The 18,549-nt window shown below is 42.4% G+C and overlaps 1 protein-coding gene across 1 annotated transcript in view; it reads right to left on the reverse strand.

The window, feature by feature from the left end:
• SOS1 (SOS Ras/Rac guanine nucleotide exchange factor 1) overlaps positions 1-18,549 on the reverse strand; it is a 193,023-nt gene that overhangs the window by 131,353 nt on the left and 43,121 nt on the right. Inside the window, exon 3 of the mRNA XM_018558855.1 lies at positions 11,922-12,053. Coding sequence (XP_018414357.1) covers positions 11,922-12,053 — 132 coding nt within the window. The remainder of the gene's footprint in view (positions 1-11,921; positions 12,054-18,549) is intronic.

An 18,549-nucleotide genomic window follows, 5' to 3' on the forward strand; every position in this document is an offset into this window, starting at 1 on the left:
ATCCACAAGTTCCCCTCTAGCCCTATGGCAGTTACAGAGTATTGCCAACATACATCTTAGGTGATAATTCACCAGCAAGGATTTGCTTACCGTGGGCCTTTACTCATCCCCCTAATCAGGGCAGTTAAAAAGGCCATATTTTGGGAGGAATATATACCCATTCAAGACAAGGTTTGTTACTCTAACTTATCCTCCTGATTGATGCAACAGTCATCTGGCTGGTTAGGCATAAGGACACCTTATATGACTAAATAAAGTTTATATCTTTTCTGGCGCACCCATAGGCCAGTAATGGCTCTTACTTGCCAAGGGAATCCATACTTGGCCTAACACAGAAGCAGACCTTTTGGCTGGCAATAAGGTCTCAGAGGCATGGTAGTTTCTGAATGAAATTATATGAGCAAGTGACCTTATAGTGTGGCTGCTATGGATATGCTGCATTCTTCATCCGGGACTGCAGTTACCTTGAATTGGTACAGATCTCGCCATACACAACAATATCTAAAAAGTCAAAGGGGACAAAAGAATTCACAATCCTTCTTTCTTCATTTTAACAAACCAAGATTACTCCCTCCCAGGAGTCAGTCATTTTGAGGGTTTCTCTTGTTGGTTATGTGTTCAGGTAAAGCACTGAGATCTTGAGGAATGCTGAATTAAGTTTTACTTGCTTAGGACATTACATGTATGAATATGGCATTGTGAAGAAAAAGAATTTCTGGTGCATCATAAATAAGCATGCACACAGACTAACTAGCATTCCACTACAGCACCATCTACAGCTCAAAAAGACATATCAGTACATTAGTATATGCTGTTACATTTCCAACACCTCTAACCAAACTTACCCAGTAGGTAAGCATATACTGTTCAGGAACCATGTGTCCTGTTAAGAGTTCAAGGCGGACATTGTTATGTTTTTATTCTCATCCTCCAGTTCATTCATTACCATCAAGGTCCCTTGCTGCAAGCAAAGTTCTATGTGCACATATCCAAATGGTGTCTTGTTATCTTTCCAGTCAAAAAATATCAAGCTATTTATATTCTTTTTTTTTCCTAGTGGAAAAAACAGGAGACTAGGAATAGTTTTGGTTTTGAATGCTTTAAACAGATGGATCAGGATCCAGATATTGCATACAGAATCACTGTATTCAATCACTTAAGCCATCAACAGGCTAAAGGATGTTGTGCCTGTTCCTGTGCACCTATACTTACTAAAATGTCTTGCTTGCCATTATAAAGTTCCACTTTCAGTTTGTTTATCTGCCGTTTGGCCTTGCCACAATCCTAGGTCACTTTCCAAATATTACATCTAGTCACAGCCTTCTTAAGTGAACAAGTATTCTAACTATTGCAGCGACATCCTGATGATAGTTCAGCATGCTCATACTCTGGCAGTTCACGGGAACATCTTAAGTTAGGCTCTGATCAAATTAAAAGCGATCGCCACGGGGGAAAGTGGCCTAGTGTTTTGTTTGAGGCAGGTCAAGCCTCTACCCTACTCATTGGCGTTCCATTGTCTCAAGTTACCAGGATCAATTCAAATTGTGAAATTAGACTTATTGGAGGCTAAGAGTCTTCCAACAGGGTTCTTCAGACAACAGAGAAAATATTCCCTGTGCCTGTGCCAGAGGTTCAGGATGATTCCAAATATGAGATTCTTTGATTGTAGCTAAGGGTGGCGAGCCAGTTTTAACTGTTATCGTCTATGTCCCTATCCAGTGGTAGTGTTAATAATGGATTCTTATGTGTGAATCAGTTCAACAACCTTAGTTCATGGTCAGCGACAGTCCATTGGGGGCAAAACGTCTCCAGCATCTTGGAGTTCAGAGAGCCTTTCAGATCCAAGGAGCCTCCATATTAATTCAATGAACAACAGGATGATTTTTTTCCCCCCCCATAGATTCAGTGTCTGCTCATAGATGCAGGAACTGCTCACTGCTGATGGAGGTACCTCCAATCATGAAATCAGCTCTGAACTCCCCAGAATTTCCTGGCTGACACTATAAGCCACAAAGCCTGGACAACAATCATTTACCTGTAACCCATCTGTCAAGGTTTCACTCTCTTGTAGACTCTGACCCTGGAATCTTCTAGTATTCCTTAATATTCAGACATTCTACTGCAGGCGCTACATCCAAAACTACCTTAAGTGGCTTGGAGGTTGGAAGTAAAGTCTGCCTTACCTGGATTACTCATCTTCAGTCATTGAGCGTTTGTTGAATGCTAGAGCACCTACTAAATGTCACATATTCTATTCTTACGAAAATCAAGTAGGGATGTTTAGATACCAAGTAACGTACTCTGTACATGTACAGATACTTTTCCAGCTCCAAGACTAGACTAGAGAAAAATTGAAAAGTTAGGAGGCAGCTGTCATTTTTAAAGGAGCATACAGAACTCCTGGGATTTGTACATCTGTGTTTTAATGTATGAATTTTTTAATAAGTATATATTACCGATACCATTTTTTAAGTAAAAGTACTGATACTTGTCCAAGTAGTCAGAGATACAAGTACTGATACATTTTTGTATATTGTCATGTGACAGTCTTTCTAAAACAATAAAGACTAATGGATTTTAGGACAGTGGTGGAGCGCCAGATCCAGGTCCCAGCTGGTAGTTCCCGTGAAAATGCTAAGTATCGGCACTGGTATCTGAACATCCCTAGTATCAAGCATGGTCGAGATAAACGAATACACAATGCTCTGTCTCTCAGAACTTGGATTGCAACAGCCAAGTCGTCAAAGCCAGCAACCAAGAAGCAGGGTGGAAGATTGGTCCTCAGGATAAAAGATCTGGCAGAGGCGACGGAGTATCTGCTAACAAACAAATGAGGTCAGTGTACCATAATCTGCAAGGTCAGTCCAGAGCTGTGAGACTGGCCGGAATGCCCTGGCTGCAGCAGTAGTTGTAGCAGTGGAAAGGCATAGATCAGGACATAGTGATCCCACAACGCTACCAAGACATCTGTGTGCATCTGCTGTCAGGTCCCTCACCCTGAAGACAAAACTATCCAACTTCTTGTCCAACCAGGATGCTGGCAGATCCACATCTGGTATCCCTCAATGCAGAAATGTGTTCCTGATTACCTTCACCTGAAAAGTATTCGATCGAAGGCCCAAGTGCTCAAAAAAATTGTGACAATCAGAGTTTACTTCTAGATGTTCAGGGGCCATCTGAAGTCCTCCAAGGTGTGTAAACAGTGATTGACATATTGAAGAAAAGGTCAGAGAGATTGTTCAATTATCCAATGACTGGAATACCTCTGAAATGAAAAAGGCCCGAACCGATGCAAGGACCTTTGTGAACACTCTAGGGCAAGGCAAAAGGGTAGGGTCACTGTAAAATACTTGGATTCAAATTTGATTTGGCTTAATAGGAATTAAAGAATGGGCCTATACATACATTTTTTTAATATATATATATACAGTGGGGCAAAAAAGTATTTAGTCAGCCACCAATTGTGCAAGTTCTCCCACTTAAAAAGATAAATCTTTAATGACTTAGTTTTGGTCAAGCCATATAAAAGAAAGTATAGGAGTCGTGACGTCGAAATGAGTTTAGAATAGTACAAAGTATATGACCTTATAGGATTAGCCAATCATTAACGACGATTTTGGAATATAAGGGTGAGCACTACATCACAAGAGAACATGGCATTACATCACACTACACACACAGAAGACGACTCCACACGAGGAGAGACACGCCCCATTTGAAGAGAAAAGACTTAGTTGTTTCACCTGCTAAGACTATTTTTGGCTGAAACCTTCTCAAGCCTGAAGAGAAGCAGACACGAGGTGATACACTTTTAAGCTCAGCATTAACTAAGAACTATATACTTTGAACTATCTATTTGTATATTCACTTTTGCTATATTATTGTATGCTGTTGACTTTATGCTATACAATTAAAGTCACAAGTTTTTAATTCAACAACTGGACATTCTTTGATGAAGATTATAATCACCTTATGACGCTTAAATTGTAAGTGTCATTAAATAAATATTTTCTGACAGTTACCAACTGATGGTTGCAGTCGCCCTCAGCAAAGCAAAGAAAATAGTTGGGACTTGAAAGCCGGAAATGTGAAAATACACATACCTTATGTCAATGCATGCTAGGAAGTCTGCACAAAGAGAGGCAATAACTAACTGAATAGATTTCATCTAAAACTTTTGAGGTGTACAAAGGCATTAAGAGCCTTCAAATCCAGGATGAGGTGAAGGCCAATTTTGTGTTTCGGAACGAAAAACAGGTTTGAGTATAAGCAATAAAAGAAAAAGCAATTTTCCGGTTGGAGGGACAGGAACAATAAGTCCCTGAAAGAAGGTCTATTTGAGGTTTGAGATGCAGGAAGACGCAAACATCGAGGTGGAGGACGGAGGCCAAACTCTATTTTGTTACCTGAAGATACTACCTGTCGCACCCAAGCATCAGCTATGAAAGCTTACCAAATGTCCACAAAGGTCATTCGACCTCCCTCCACCTGTGATGGAGCTGCTGGGGGGTGCATCTTAATGCTGAGGTGGATTTATACACAGGTTTTGAGCCCTCTCAACCAGGGGTTCACTGGAATCTTGACTACATGCAAACAAAAACACAGAGCAGGCGCCACCTCCAAGTGCAATATGTTTATTGACTAAATGATGAAATAAGAGTAAAAAGGTTCTACTTACTATTTCTAAAGGAAACCAGGCATATGAATAACCGAGTCCGATGGACCCAGAATGCTGTATAGTGGTAGGTGCACCTCAAGATGAGGGAGTGCCGGGGGCGTGGCCTGGACACGATGGTGGAGAGTCGCACTTAGGCTGAGCTCCGTCTGGACCCACTGCATCCGCACCCATCCGACCAGAGGGAGTGCCAACGCATTTCACGGAAACCAACCCCTGCCTTGTGCCTGGTTTCCTTTAGGAATAGTGAGTAGAACCTTTTTACTCTTATTTCATCATTTAGTCAATAAACATACTGCACTAGGAGGTGGAGCCTGCAGTGTGTTTTGTTGCATGTAATAGGGACTGAAGAGAAAACACCTTTGCAAAATGTTAAGATTTATAAGAACTGAGGACAAACACCGTGGTAGGTGAAATAATGGTAAAATCCTATAATGGTGAAATTCTCCAATTAAAAAATGGAACGCAAAGCCTCAATTAAAAAGAAACAATTTAATTATTTTCCGGTGACAAAAGTATTGACTTAAATTCATCCTGTAGAGGTCTCCTCCTCCAGAGAAGAAAACGATGCAGCATCTGAAAACACGTTTTCTGGAAGATCTCTGACTGACTCAGAAATCGCTGCTGTAGAATGCGCTGGAGAATGAGATGGTTTATCATTTTTGACCATTGCGAGCAGGAGGGACAACATGATTCTCTAACAGAGACATAAAACCTTCATAACAGAAGAAATGTCATCCATTGTAAGATAGGAAGTGGGATGAGCATCCAAGGAATAAAGAGCAGGTTCAGAAATAAAAATCGCCAACAAAGGATTTTCAGACTTAAATTTGAAATAAGTACAAAATAAAACAAAATAAAATTCCTGCACAAATCTCCACGTTGCACACATTGCAAAGAATGTCAGGAGCAGAAAGTTTGTCTGCAGCCATAGGGTGACCGCCCTTTTGCTTGGTGTCAGACATCTTGCTTACAAGCAAAGGGGTATGTACATTTAAGAAGAGGCTACCCAATCCCCCAGGAATGCTTACGAACCCTGAGCGGTGTATCAGAGGTTAACAGCAGGAGACTCTGTGCCACTTGTCACTGCAGTAGCAGCAAGAAAAAGTGCGGCGAGGAGACTGTTCAACTCGCAACAGCTGCTGAGGATGCTACAAAAAGCTGTGGAGCAGTGAGGGAGAGCGGCAGTCCATGCCTCAGAAGCCACATCAGCACTACCTCAGAAACCAGTAGAGCACAGCACAGGAAGGAAGGAACTGTTTTGCAGGTGCACATGTGCAGTAAAATTTACACTCTCTGAGCTGAATAGTGGGATATTCAAAAGGGTAGTTAGGGCAAAAACACTGCCTTGCTGCCAAGTAAAGCACAAAACACAGCCCAAGTGAATAATAAAGAGGAGGGTTGTCCCCAGTCCCTTAAAGTCTAGCAGTGTCCAGTCTGTTTAGACAGCAATTACAAAAGGGCTCTTTCCATCCTGCAGAGAGCCACGGGCCCAATCATGGGACGATTGCCCAGCTCAGCCATAGCCAACTGCATACACTCACAAAATGGAGTATTCAGAGACAGGGTCAGATAACAGCGTCAGGGCCTGGTCCCAACACTCCACAAGGAATCTTTCAAAAACTGGTCTGTCCAAATTAGAAACCTCCTGTGTCACTGAAACACAGCCAGGATGTCGGCGCCAAACGCAAAACTGTACCAGTAGCTACTGATGGTGGAAATTCTTCTATTGCAAGTGTCGGAACTATTTGGGGCTAAAAGGAATTAAACTATAAGGCCTATACATATTATTCTACATAATGTAACATGGGCATCCTGGAAGCCATCTTTGTTCTTTATACTTTGTCAGTATATAAGGTAATTTTGAGTTCATGGATTTCTGGACAAAAACCGCTAACATCAGCGATTCTTAGAGCCTTACCACATACATTCCCAGGTTGTATATTGTGGGGGAATCAGAAAACGACGAGATAAGGACTGACCAGAGTACCAGACTGTGTAAAAACTGTGAGATTAATGGAATTGGCATGTCTCAAACTTAAAGAACAAAAGAGACTACCATGATATTTTTTTTTTCCCTCATCATAGGAAAAAGAGCTCACCGAAAAAGTTACCTTGTATAAACTATTATTATTGGATAGGAATGGTATTAGCAATCATTTCAATTGTATTATTAGTATTGCATGAAGCATCTAAATATTTACTGAATTGAGTAATGTTATATACAATATTTAACCTATATTCCTTCTATATTATTTGGTTGTACCTATTGACACATATTAGTATATATTATTAATAGGGTGTTTTTTAAAAGTACGAATAATTACATTAGGTATACTGTTACTGTTGTAATCAGTAAAAGTATACAAATAACCACCATTAGTACAAATTACTTGAATGTACATTCTACAGCTTTACATCTCTTAAAGAGACAGTAAGTCTGACACGGTATGTCAAGATATCTGATTAATTCTATATTTGTTGGACTTAGGTCAGAGGTCATCTCATGGAATTATATTGGAATTTTAAAGGAAAAATCCAAAATTATTCCTAGTCCAACATTGCCCTCTTCAAGTAATTTGGAGTAGGGTGATCTGAGTGTGTGACATCATAATTAGGTTAAGATAAGCGTTCTCCTCCCACATTTTTGGGTGATAAAGGTTAGGAGAAAGTTAAGACAGGGGGACTGAAAAAAGGAAAGGATGTACACAGACACAGGAGGGAGATATCTGAAGCTGATGGATGGGCTGCCAGGGGGAACGGAAGCAAATAGAACCTGAACATCTCTTATATAAATATATCTAATTAAACCATTTGTCATTGTTAGCATCAGGATTCAATTTGAGTAATTTTGGCCACAGTAAAAATTGTCTCCCTTTCAATCTTGGGAGAAATATTCATGGAGTCTCCTTGAAGCTGATTTCGGTTTCTAGTCCATGGTTTGGTTGTGATATATACATAAAAATAAAATAACTTGGTGGAAGTTTGTCTTTACCTTAAATAGATTCTTGGCTGATTAGCCAGTCCTGTGCATAGTATTATGAGTTAGTTCATGCGCAGCCGAAATTTGAGCTTCTGAACATCTGTTTGGCTGGGAGAAGTCACATGTTGAATCTCCACATTATTTTGTCACATTCTGCTTAGCTACTGAGAAGTTACTCATTGCATTCCTGGAGTTACTTTGTTTTGTTTCTTTAAAATTTTAATTTATATCCTCTGGTCTTATTTTTATTATCTTGTTGATCACAATTATTGTAATTTTTGATCCATATTCCTTATTGTCACCAGTTAGATTTTGATTATTATTTTGCACTGATTTTTAGTTAATAAATATATATTTGCACATTATTATTTTTATTTCATCTTCAAGTTAGCGCAAATAAAGAACTCGAGTTATTAGTGGATTTGTGAAAATAAGTTGTGAATCTCTTAAATTACAGATCCTTGCCTGTTTTAATAAATGTAAACCGGTTTATTTTATCAGAGTAAACATTCTGACACAAGTGAAAAATCTAACAGAGAAAAAAAAGAGACTTCTATTCTTCTGAGGATGCCAAGTGTAACTTGGCAGATGGCAGGGTATATCACATCTAGGGGGCTGCCCTTCAGTTTCTGTGCCTACTGTCCATTTAACCACTTGCTGACCGGGTTGTTAAACCCCCTTCCTGTCCAGACCATTTTTCAGTATTCAGCGCTGTGGTACTTTGGCTGACATTTATTGGGTCATGCAACTCTGTACTAAAACAAAATGTATACAGTTTTTTGGGGACAGATAGAGCTTTCCTTTGGTGGTATTTAATCACCACTGGGGTTTTAATTTTTTTAAAATTTTGAAAAAAAACTGTTTTCCCTACTTTATGTTATAAAACATTTACCATTACCCAATTTTGTGGTAGAATATTAAAGATATGTCAGGTAAATAGACACCAAACATGTTGAACCTCAAAATTGTATGCACCCACGAAATCGCAAAAAACTACCATGCCTAAAATTGCCATTGGTGACGCTTTAAAAGCTTTTACCGCTAATCAGTTTAGTGTTATCAGTGATTAATGGCCCTACAATTATTGCTCACACTCCCACGTTAGCGGCGATATGCAACATGTGTGGCGTAATTGTGGTTTTTCGCACGGCATGACACATATTTACGCTTGTGCGTGCGGTGAACTTTTTTTTTGTGTGTGTTTTTTAATAGGAGTCTAATAATTTTTATTTTTTTTAAACTTAAAACAGGTGCTCTTTATGCCATCACATAGGGGGCTAACAAGCCCCCTTTGTAATAGATAATATACAGTGATAGGTCCTCTTTATGGAGACTTCATGGGTCTCCGAGACCCCTAATGTCACCTAGGGACCCCCAAAGAAGCTGATGAAGCAGAGATCTGCTTCACCAGCTTCTTCTCTGGCTATAGCAGCCAGAGAAATGACAGCTAAAAGGCAGAAGTGATGAAATACACATCACTTCTGCCTTTACAGAGAATGGAGGGAATGCTGATCTCTCCTCCATTCCTGTACAGGCAGCTACTGTGCCGGTCCCAGGCTCGCAGAGGGGGACAGTGGAGCCTGGGATCTGGGATAAACGTCGGGGGGGAGTGTCGCAATAGGGGGGGGGGAGCGCGGCAATGGAGGGGCGCACACTACATGCAGCCATACAAGCGATCGGCCAGCTGTAGAGCTGGCCGAACGCTTGTATGTAACATACAGGCACCGGCTGTTTAGACTCCTAGTGGGATTCTGCTCAGGGGCGCACGCGAGCAGAAAAAAAAATCACGTATAGGTACGTCCACCTGCTGGGAAGCATCCACCGTCCACCCGTATTTTTACCATCGCCGGACAGCAACTGGTTAACCTGTAGGCAGCAGTATAACCCTATGTTGCCTAATTATCACCAAGCTGTGTGCCTCAATTAATGCGAGAGAAAGGATGTTTTTGAGCATAGAAGAATAGTGTCACAATATCCGGAAATCCGTGCCGGATTTTCGATATGCTCCCTGTTTCTGGGCTGTCAGCCTATGGTGTCTCACAAGGCTGCAGCCAATCTGCTCTCCTTCTCCCCTATTTAGGAGTTCCTCACTTGTTGCTCTTGGCGCGAGCAACAAGTCTTATGCCTTGTTCCGTACCCCTTCGGTCTCTGACTAACCCTGGGATCTTATTCCCTGCGCTTGCTATTGCGCTTGCTATTGGATCCCTGTGCCTTTGGCTTCCCTGTACCAGCTAGTATCCCTTTTTGGCGTTATCCCCTGCTTTTGCTCCTTAATTGCCTTCACCTGTGCGCCTCTCCATACTGCCTTCTTTGCCTTACTTCTACTGTGTTTTCCCTCTACAGTCTTTGTCTGTTTGCTGCCTCCTATTTACTGCTTGTTGTACTTCTACTCCGTCACTTACCTTCCAGTGTATCTTCCTTTGCTTTGCTGTCACCCCTTTATTTCTGTGCTCCTCTCTAACCTGGTGGCTGTGTTGGATTCATCCTTGTCTGCACACCCCCTGTGTGCATACATCCCTTTTGTGCTTCTTTGTGTACTTTTCTCTCTGTTATCCTGCTTCTTTGTATGCATGTGCAACGCACATCTCGTTTACTTTTGTACGTTGCACCTTCCTGCTCCTAGGTGTGCCTCTAAGCCGCTTACCCTTCCCTAGTGTCCTTGCTTATCTATTCTCTTCAGTATACTCTGCTGTTCTGCTGTGCGTTTGCACTTTTGCTTGAGACTTTCTCTCTCTCTCCCTCTTCCTGTCTTCCTCCTCTTGGTTACAAGTTTCTTCCCTACCTGTTTGTATCCAGTTCCCCGCTGCATGAACTAGTCCCTTGCGTCTGTGTGGGTGCGCTAGAGGGCCGCAACCTGGAAGGTGTCCAGCAGCCAATCATCCTCACCACTAGAGGCTCTGTCGAATACCTGGCCCTTCTTAGATTCTGCGCCTCTAGTGCGTCCTCAGAACGCACAGATCATTCGTTCCTCTCTCCCTGTGACCTACATCCCCGATATCCCGCCTCTTTGTGACTCCTACCAACTCCGCAAACACAGGAGCTCATGTGCCCTGGTCCCTAGACCGTGACAAATAGATTAAGAGATTAAAATATTTATTTGGCATTTCTAAATGGTGCAGTTTTTGAGTGCAATAGTATTAGAGATGCCCTTGCATGTAAATACAGTAGTGCTGATCAAGGTGGAAGTTAGGTGTATTGTTAATCTGTGAATGAGTTTCTGGGTTCACAGAACGGCACTCTAACAGAGATACCTTCCCACATGCCTTCTGGTAAATGGACACCTTACATTAGGTCTCATTTACATGGACATGCACTGCCGTACAGCGTGCACATCCATGCAGATATCTGCGCCCGGGAGGAACAGGTGCTGCGTGTAGCTGCCTGTATGTCTCTATGACAGGTTGAGGTGCACACAGACCCAAACTAGCACATCAGCACAGGTATGAATGCATGCCTTGGACAGAGACTGTCTGTGTGCTACATGCAGCACCTGTCCCTCTCAGGAGCAGGTCTCTACATGGACGCTGTACGGCTGTGTACATCTGTGTGAAAGAGACCTAGAGACCTTATACTACATGTGACGGACTCCCTGGCACCCCGACTGAGCACCTCCGTCAGTGATATGGCTTCCCAAATGGAACGTATTCCAAACCCTGTTACCATTACCTCAAGAATCAGGCAGAACTCATTTTGAGGTAAGCAGAATGACACAAGCCTTTATTAACACAAAGCATTGGAGTTTTATAGGAAGAAGCCCACCCCCTCCGGTCTAGAACGAACCGGTATCAACCACTTTGTAGGAGGCTGCTTTGTCCCAATACACACTTCGAGCTGAGAGTCTAACAATAAGCTGATTAGCTCAACTGATAGGTGTGGATGGGGGATGGCAGGATAAACAAAGAGACATACACACAGTGCCTTCCCCAGCGTTAGCAATACACAGCCTGGATTTGTCACAATACTCCCCCCCTGTTCCATAATCCGGCAGACGCGGCTAGACCCACACGGGTCAGCCAGGGGATGTCCGGGAGCACAGTCCTAGATCTCAGTTTGCCGGGAAAGCCCATCCGCGTTGCCATTCTGCTTTCCCGGCCGATATTGCACTGTAAAGTTATAAGGCTGCATGGCAAGAGTCCAGCGCAACAAACGTCCGTTGTCTCCGGAGACTCTGTTGAACACTACATATACGTTCTTAACCGATATGTAAAAATGCGGGTTTTTACAGCTGCTGCTTTATATGAACTTTCAGACTTTCTCAATTACCTTTAGTAAAGGATGGATTTTATCTACAGGGAGAGATAAAGGATTCCGTCGCTTCTTCTTCTCAATAGCAGATTGAGCATCAGCGATTGCCCACTTATCTATGGGGTGAGGGAAGCTTTTCTGAACCCGCTCCTAGAAAAAAAAAAAATGAAATGAAAAACAATTAATTAAAAACTCAAGTATAAATTACCAGGTATGTTCTGAAAACGAAAACTAACAATGTTTATCTTATTTAAAACTAATCTCAGTGCTCTATTGCAAATGAAGAATGTATAGTAGCTGAATTTCTATACTATGTTCTTTACTTCTCTTTTTATAAACTATAGAGAAAAAAAAAGACCGGATAAAAAAGAATAAAATAATGCATGACAAATATGTCAAATAAACATCTTTTATATAAACAGACTATTTGTTGATCCTGCCAGAAATCTTGTAAGTTGATAAATTCCTGTGCTCTCTTTCTCTGCTGCACTTTTATCAGTTAGCATTCTTCCCAGCCAACTATGTGGACCCGAAAACACCTCCCACCAATGCTGGGCAGGAGAGGAAGATGCACCAAATAGACATTCACAATAAAATGGAATGCACACCAGGTTTTTCTTACATTACTGTTCTGCAGACCAACATTTTCGTCAAAGATTTTGACTAATCAAAATCAGGTCAATATGCCATAAATCGGTGGCATTTACCGCTCTGCTATAAGCTCATGGTCGCTTTATATCAGAACTGTCCCCCGGACTGTCAGCTTTAAATTAATAGCTGTCATCAGCGGCTTGATAGTAAATATTTTACTATCACTAGTTTCTGAATGAATGGGAAGCCTCTGTACTGAGTGCTTTCCATTCATTTAGAACAGATACTGCAAAAAAAGAAATTGATGACTCAATTTCTTTTTCTATTTTAAAAGGGAAATGTCAGGGATCTGTTTAGACACACTATCGGTTTAATATTAATTTGATAAACATTTGTACAATTATAGCAGGGCCTAAAAATTTAGTAGCACCATCTTTTTATTCTACCGGGCCTGTGCTTTCAGAAAATATATGGTTAGGGGGGGTCTTTTACAAACGCTAGCAATGCAGCAGTTGAAAATCAAAATCAATGGGAAAAATTGCAAAAATGGTGTGGCCAGCTGAGGTGCAAAGCTTACCGGAGGGCTTGGCAGCAAAAGGGTTAATAGCCTCTCCAACTCCTGGCTGTTGGAAATACAACAGCTTATGCTAATGTAATATTGTATTTTGAGCATTAGATGGCGCTGTGGTGCAAAGCTAGTCTATGCTCGTCTGTGTGTTACTTTTCTAATTGCATGCTTTTATCTATGATATATAGGTTTCCTAATTAATGCTGTCTTCCTGTATTCAGATGTAATGTTGTTATAAGCAAGAAAAACTTAATTCAGCATTCCTCAAGATCTCAGTGCTTCCTCTAAAACACATAACAGGTTATTGGCCCACGCACTGAACCGAAAACTGCAAGTCAACAAGTGCCACATCCAAGCTACTCTACTGATGACAAACTTAATTCAGCATTCCTCAAGCTCTCAGTGCTTCCTCTAAAACACATAACAGGTTATTGGCCCACGCACTGAACCGAAAACTGCAAGTCAACAAGTGCCACATCCAAGCTACTCTACTGATGACAAGTAGAGCAGATTTGAAGTTTGCAATCGCAAAGCTCAATAGCAACTACCAGCTGTGGACGTTCAAGCTTGAAATCCTGCTAAACAAAAGCAACTTGTAGCAAGTACTGAGTACATACAGACCCAGTAATGGACCTACGAACGAATGGGACAAGAAAAACAGACAAGAAAAGGCAATTATAAATCTGCTAGTGGAAGACAACCAGCTCATCCACATAGGAAAAGCAAATACAGCTAAAAGGGTATGTGGACTGCATTACAGAAACTGCATGACTGTTCAAACCTACACAGTAAACTATATCTGCTACTCAAGCTATATAAGATGAGACTAGAAAAGGTCCAGAAAATGCGTGAATATGTGAATTCCATGCTGGAAATCGTAGAACAACTACATGCAATTGGAGAGGAAAATAAAAGTAATCACGTGGTGGCATTACTGCTATGCAGCCTTCCAGAGTCATACAAAGCTCTTATTAATCCTCCAGAAACCAGACATGAGCAGGAACTAACACTAGAATACACCAAAGGAAAAAAAATCAATGAATATGACAGAAGGAAAGAAAATATGCACAATGAAGAAAACTGGAAATCCCTGAATGGTGCATGAGAGCGCAAAGCAAAACAAAGATAGCAGAGCGTGTTTTCGCTGTAAAAGATTTGGTCACCTGAAAAATGACTGTTCAATCTGGAAAGCCAAGCAGCGAAAGAGAGAGGCACTTACAAGAGGAAGAGCTAAAGCAGTTACAAAGGAAACTGCAGGCACACGATGGAGTGCTACCTTTAAGGTGACTCAGAACAGTATACAGTACTTGTTAGAGATGTTACCAGCACACCGGAGTGAAAGATATTGATTTTAGTGTGCTTTATCAATTGAATTGTGTATTTTCTATCGGTTTAATATTAATTTGATAAACATTTGTACAATTATAGCAGGGCCTAAAAATTTAGTAGCACCATCTTTTTATTCTACCGGGCCTGTGCTTTCAGAAAATATATGGTTAGGGGGGGTCTTTTACAAACGCTAGCAATGCAGCAGTTGAAAATCAAAATCAATGGGAAAAATTGCAAAAATGGTGTGGCCAGCTGAGGTGCAAAGCTTACCGGAGGGCTTGGCAGCAAAAGGGTTAATAGCCTCTCCAACTCCTGGCTGTTGGAAATACAACAGCTTATGCTAATGTAATATTGTATTTTGAGCATTAGATGGCGCTGTGGTGCAAAGCTAGTCTATGCTCGTCTGTGTGTTACTTTTCTAATTGCATGCTTTTATCTATGATATATAGGTTTCCTAATTAATGCTGTCTTCCTGTATTCAGATGTAATGTTGTTATAAGCAAGAAAAACTTAATTCAGCATTCCTCAAGATCTCAGTGCTTCCTCTAAAACACATAACAGGTTATTGGCCCACGCACTGAACCGAAAACTGCAAGTCAACAAGTGCCACATCCAAGCTACTCTACTGATGACAAGTAGAGCAGATTTGAAGTTTGCAATCGCAAAGCTCAATAGCAACTACCAGCTGTGGACGTTCAAGCTTGAAATCCTGCTAAACAAAAGCAACTTGTAGCAAGTACTGAGTACATACAGACCCAGTAATGGACCTACGAACGAATGGGACAAGAAAAACAGACAAGAAAAGGCAATTATAAATCTGCTAGTGGAAGACAACCAGCTCATCCACATAGGAAAAGCAAATACAGCTAAAAGGGTATGTGGACTGCATTACAGAAACTGCATGACTGTTCAAACCTACACAGTAAACTATATCTGCTACTCAAGCTATATAAGATGAGACTAGAAAAGGTCCAGAAAATGCGTGAATATGTGAATTCCATGCTGGAAATCGTAGAACAACTACATGCAATTGGAGAGGAAAATAAAAGTAATCACGTGGTGGCATTACTGCTATGCAGCCTTCCAGAGTCATACAAAGCTCTTATTAATCCTCCAGAAACCAGACATGAGCAGGAACTAACACTAGAATACACCAAAGGAAAAAAAATCAATGAATATGACAGAAGGAAAGAAAATATGCACAATGAAGAAAACTGGAAATCCCTGAATGGTGCATGAGAGCGCAAAGCAAAACAAAGATAGCAGAGCGTGTTTTCGCTGTAAAAGATTTGGTCACCTGAAAAATGACTGTTCAATCTGGAAAGCCAAGCAGCGAAAGAGAGAGGCACTTACAAGAGGAAGAGCTAAAGCAGTTACAAAGGAAACTGCAGGCACACGATGGAGTGCTACCTTTAAGGTGACTCAGAACAGTATACAGTACTTGTTAGAGATGTTACCAGCACACCGGAGTGAAGTGAAGCAAACGTCTATTTATTGACGCATCATGTCATAACAAATTACAAAGTTCCGCGGCCACACAGGGGTCCCCTTCATCAGGCTTGGTCATTTTAAAGGAGAACTATGAGGCGAGTGCTTTTCACTCACCTTATAGTTCTAGCCGACCTGTGACAATGAGACTGTCACAGGTCGGCTCAGTAGATCGGGAGGTGAGCGAACACATACCGGCGTTTGTTCACCTCTCGATCCTGTCACGGCTCTCTGCCGTGACAGGGGAGGGGCTGGATTCCCCCCCTCTCCGCCAGCGCTGACTGGCGGAAGGGACGGGGGAGGGGGCGGGTACAGCTGGCTCTGCCTCTAGATAGGCAGAGCCAGCTGTCAGTCACGCAGCTGGGCGGATCCAGTCTAATTGTCGGGATCCGCTTCAGCTGCGGCGTCTTAGTATACCGCGAGCAGCAGCTCGTGGTATACTGCGGTGTCTCAGTATACCGCAAGCTATAGCTCGCAGTATACGGAGCCTAGGGTGACGGGAGGACGCTAGTTTGTGTCCTCCCGTTACCCTAAGGAGAACTATGGGGAAAAGCCTTAACCCCATAGTTCTCCTTTAAGCCTATTGAAGGTGACCCTGTGTGGCTCCAAAGGTTGTAATTTGTTATGACATGATGTGTCAATAAATAGACATTTGCTTCACTTCACTCCAGTGTGCTGGTAACATCTTTAGCAAGTTCTGCTATGAGTGGCATCATCCGCAGTCACTTCAAGCACCCACGCTGACGGACACCCAGTAGGGAGTGCAGTAGGATTCTGGAATACATGTTTAGAACAGTATACCACGTGGATGGTGTATTGATTCAGGCGCAATGAGTCACATGGCTAGTGATGAGACCTTCACAGAACTTGATTTTAATGCACAGGACAAAGTTTTCCTAGAAAACAGGAAAAGCATTACTGCGATAGGTAAAGGTCAAGGATTATTAAACTGCATCACGCCATCAGGGGACAAGCAGAGTATCCTCGTGAAAAATTTACTGTATGTTCCAGACCTAGACGGAAGCCTTCTATCAGTGAAGACCCCTGCTAATAGCAGTCTCACAGTTCAATTCATTGGTGATGAATGTACAATCCGAAACAATAAGCAAATCCTTGCAAAAGGAAAAATGGATAAACACATGTACAGACTCATTACTGCAGACGAACAAGTCATGTCAGCCACTCATAATCCACACAACAAATGTATCCATCTATGGCACAGACGACTAGGGCACCGAAACCCAGAAGCCATAAAAGACATTATAACGAGAGGCTTATCAGAAGATATAACTGTACTGCCCTGCCAAATGCTCATGACATGCAAATGCTGTATGGAACCAAAGGCCACACGTACCCCACTTCCATAGGCCACCCACCCCATGGAGCTCATACACAGTGATGTGAGAGGACCAATGAAAATTCCCACATCAGGTGGGAACAGATATCTACTGACTTTCATTGACTGTTCCACGTACACAACTTCCGATGAAGCATAAAAATGAAACATCAGAAAAACTGCAAGAGTTTGTAGTCATGTCCAGCAAACCAGGAATTATACACACCGACAGAGGGGAATACATCAGCAAGGAGGTGGAATCATATCTGAAGAAAGGTATAGTACACCAGAGCACCACACCATACAGTCCTGAACAAAATAGTGTAGCGGAACGGAAAAATCACACTCTTATGGAAATGGCCAGATGAATGCTGTCAGATGCCAACCTACCCAAGTACTGGGGGGAAGCAGTCATGACTGCAACATGCCTACAGAACAGACTACTATCTAAAGCCTTTGAAAGCATTAGTAGTCTATCCCACTTCAGTCAAGTGGGGGTGTCTGTAAGGCCATATATGCAAACACCCAGGTCCAAATATATAGCGATAATGTGTTTCACCTTTAGCAGCCACCTACCCCTTTGGGCAAGTGCGCCTACTTGTACTCAAATGCTTCCAGTACTTGAACTATATACTCTGGCCATGGATGTCGCTATGGACCCGCAGGGAAAACATAGCACAGGCTATTGGAGGGCAAGATCTGAAGTTATAGAGAAGAGAATCCAGGAAATGTAACAAAGGGCCAATCAACAATCAGAAACACAGGACCGCACTTGTTCAGTCTGAAAACGCCAGCACAAGCACTGAGGCATAGGCTAATGAAGTTAAAACAGAGTTCCTCCAGAGATACAGACCAATCCCAGCTGGAGGTATATGACAGATACATTACTCCACAGCTGAGAAGGCAAGACTGCAGCCAGCAACACCGACTGCTTAACATTTACACAGGCTGCATGACACTAAGGCAGGAAGAGCTCGGCCAGGACCAGAAAAAAAAGGGTCCCTTCAGGGGCGGACTGGACCGGGGGGCACTGTACCGGTCCCCAGGCAGCACTGAGGTGCTGGAGCTCTCAAGCCTGTGGCGTCGCAGAGCCCCCAGTCAGTCGCGTCGCAGAGCCCCGAGACTGGCGCGTCGCAGAGCCCCCAGACCATCGCGTTTTTTTTAATTGTCCCGAATGTCTCTCTCTCTCCTAGCTCCAGCCCCGAGTCCATCGCGTCGCAGAGCCGTGAGACCATCGCGCCGCAGAGCCCAGAGACCATCGCGTCGCAGAGCCCAGAGACCATCGCGTCGCAGAGCCCAGAGACCATCGCGTCGCAGAGCCCAGAGACCATCGC

Source organism: Nanorana parkeri, unplaced genomic scaffold, assembly GCF_000935625.1.
Source record: "Nanorana parkeri isolate BGI_ZX_2015 unplaced genomic scaffold, ASM93562v1 scaffold363, whole genome shotgun sequence".
Taxonomy (NCBI): Eukaryota; Metazoa; Chordata; class Amphibia; order Anura; family Dicroglossidae; genus Nanorana; species Nanorana parkeri.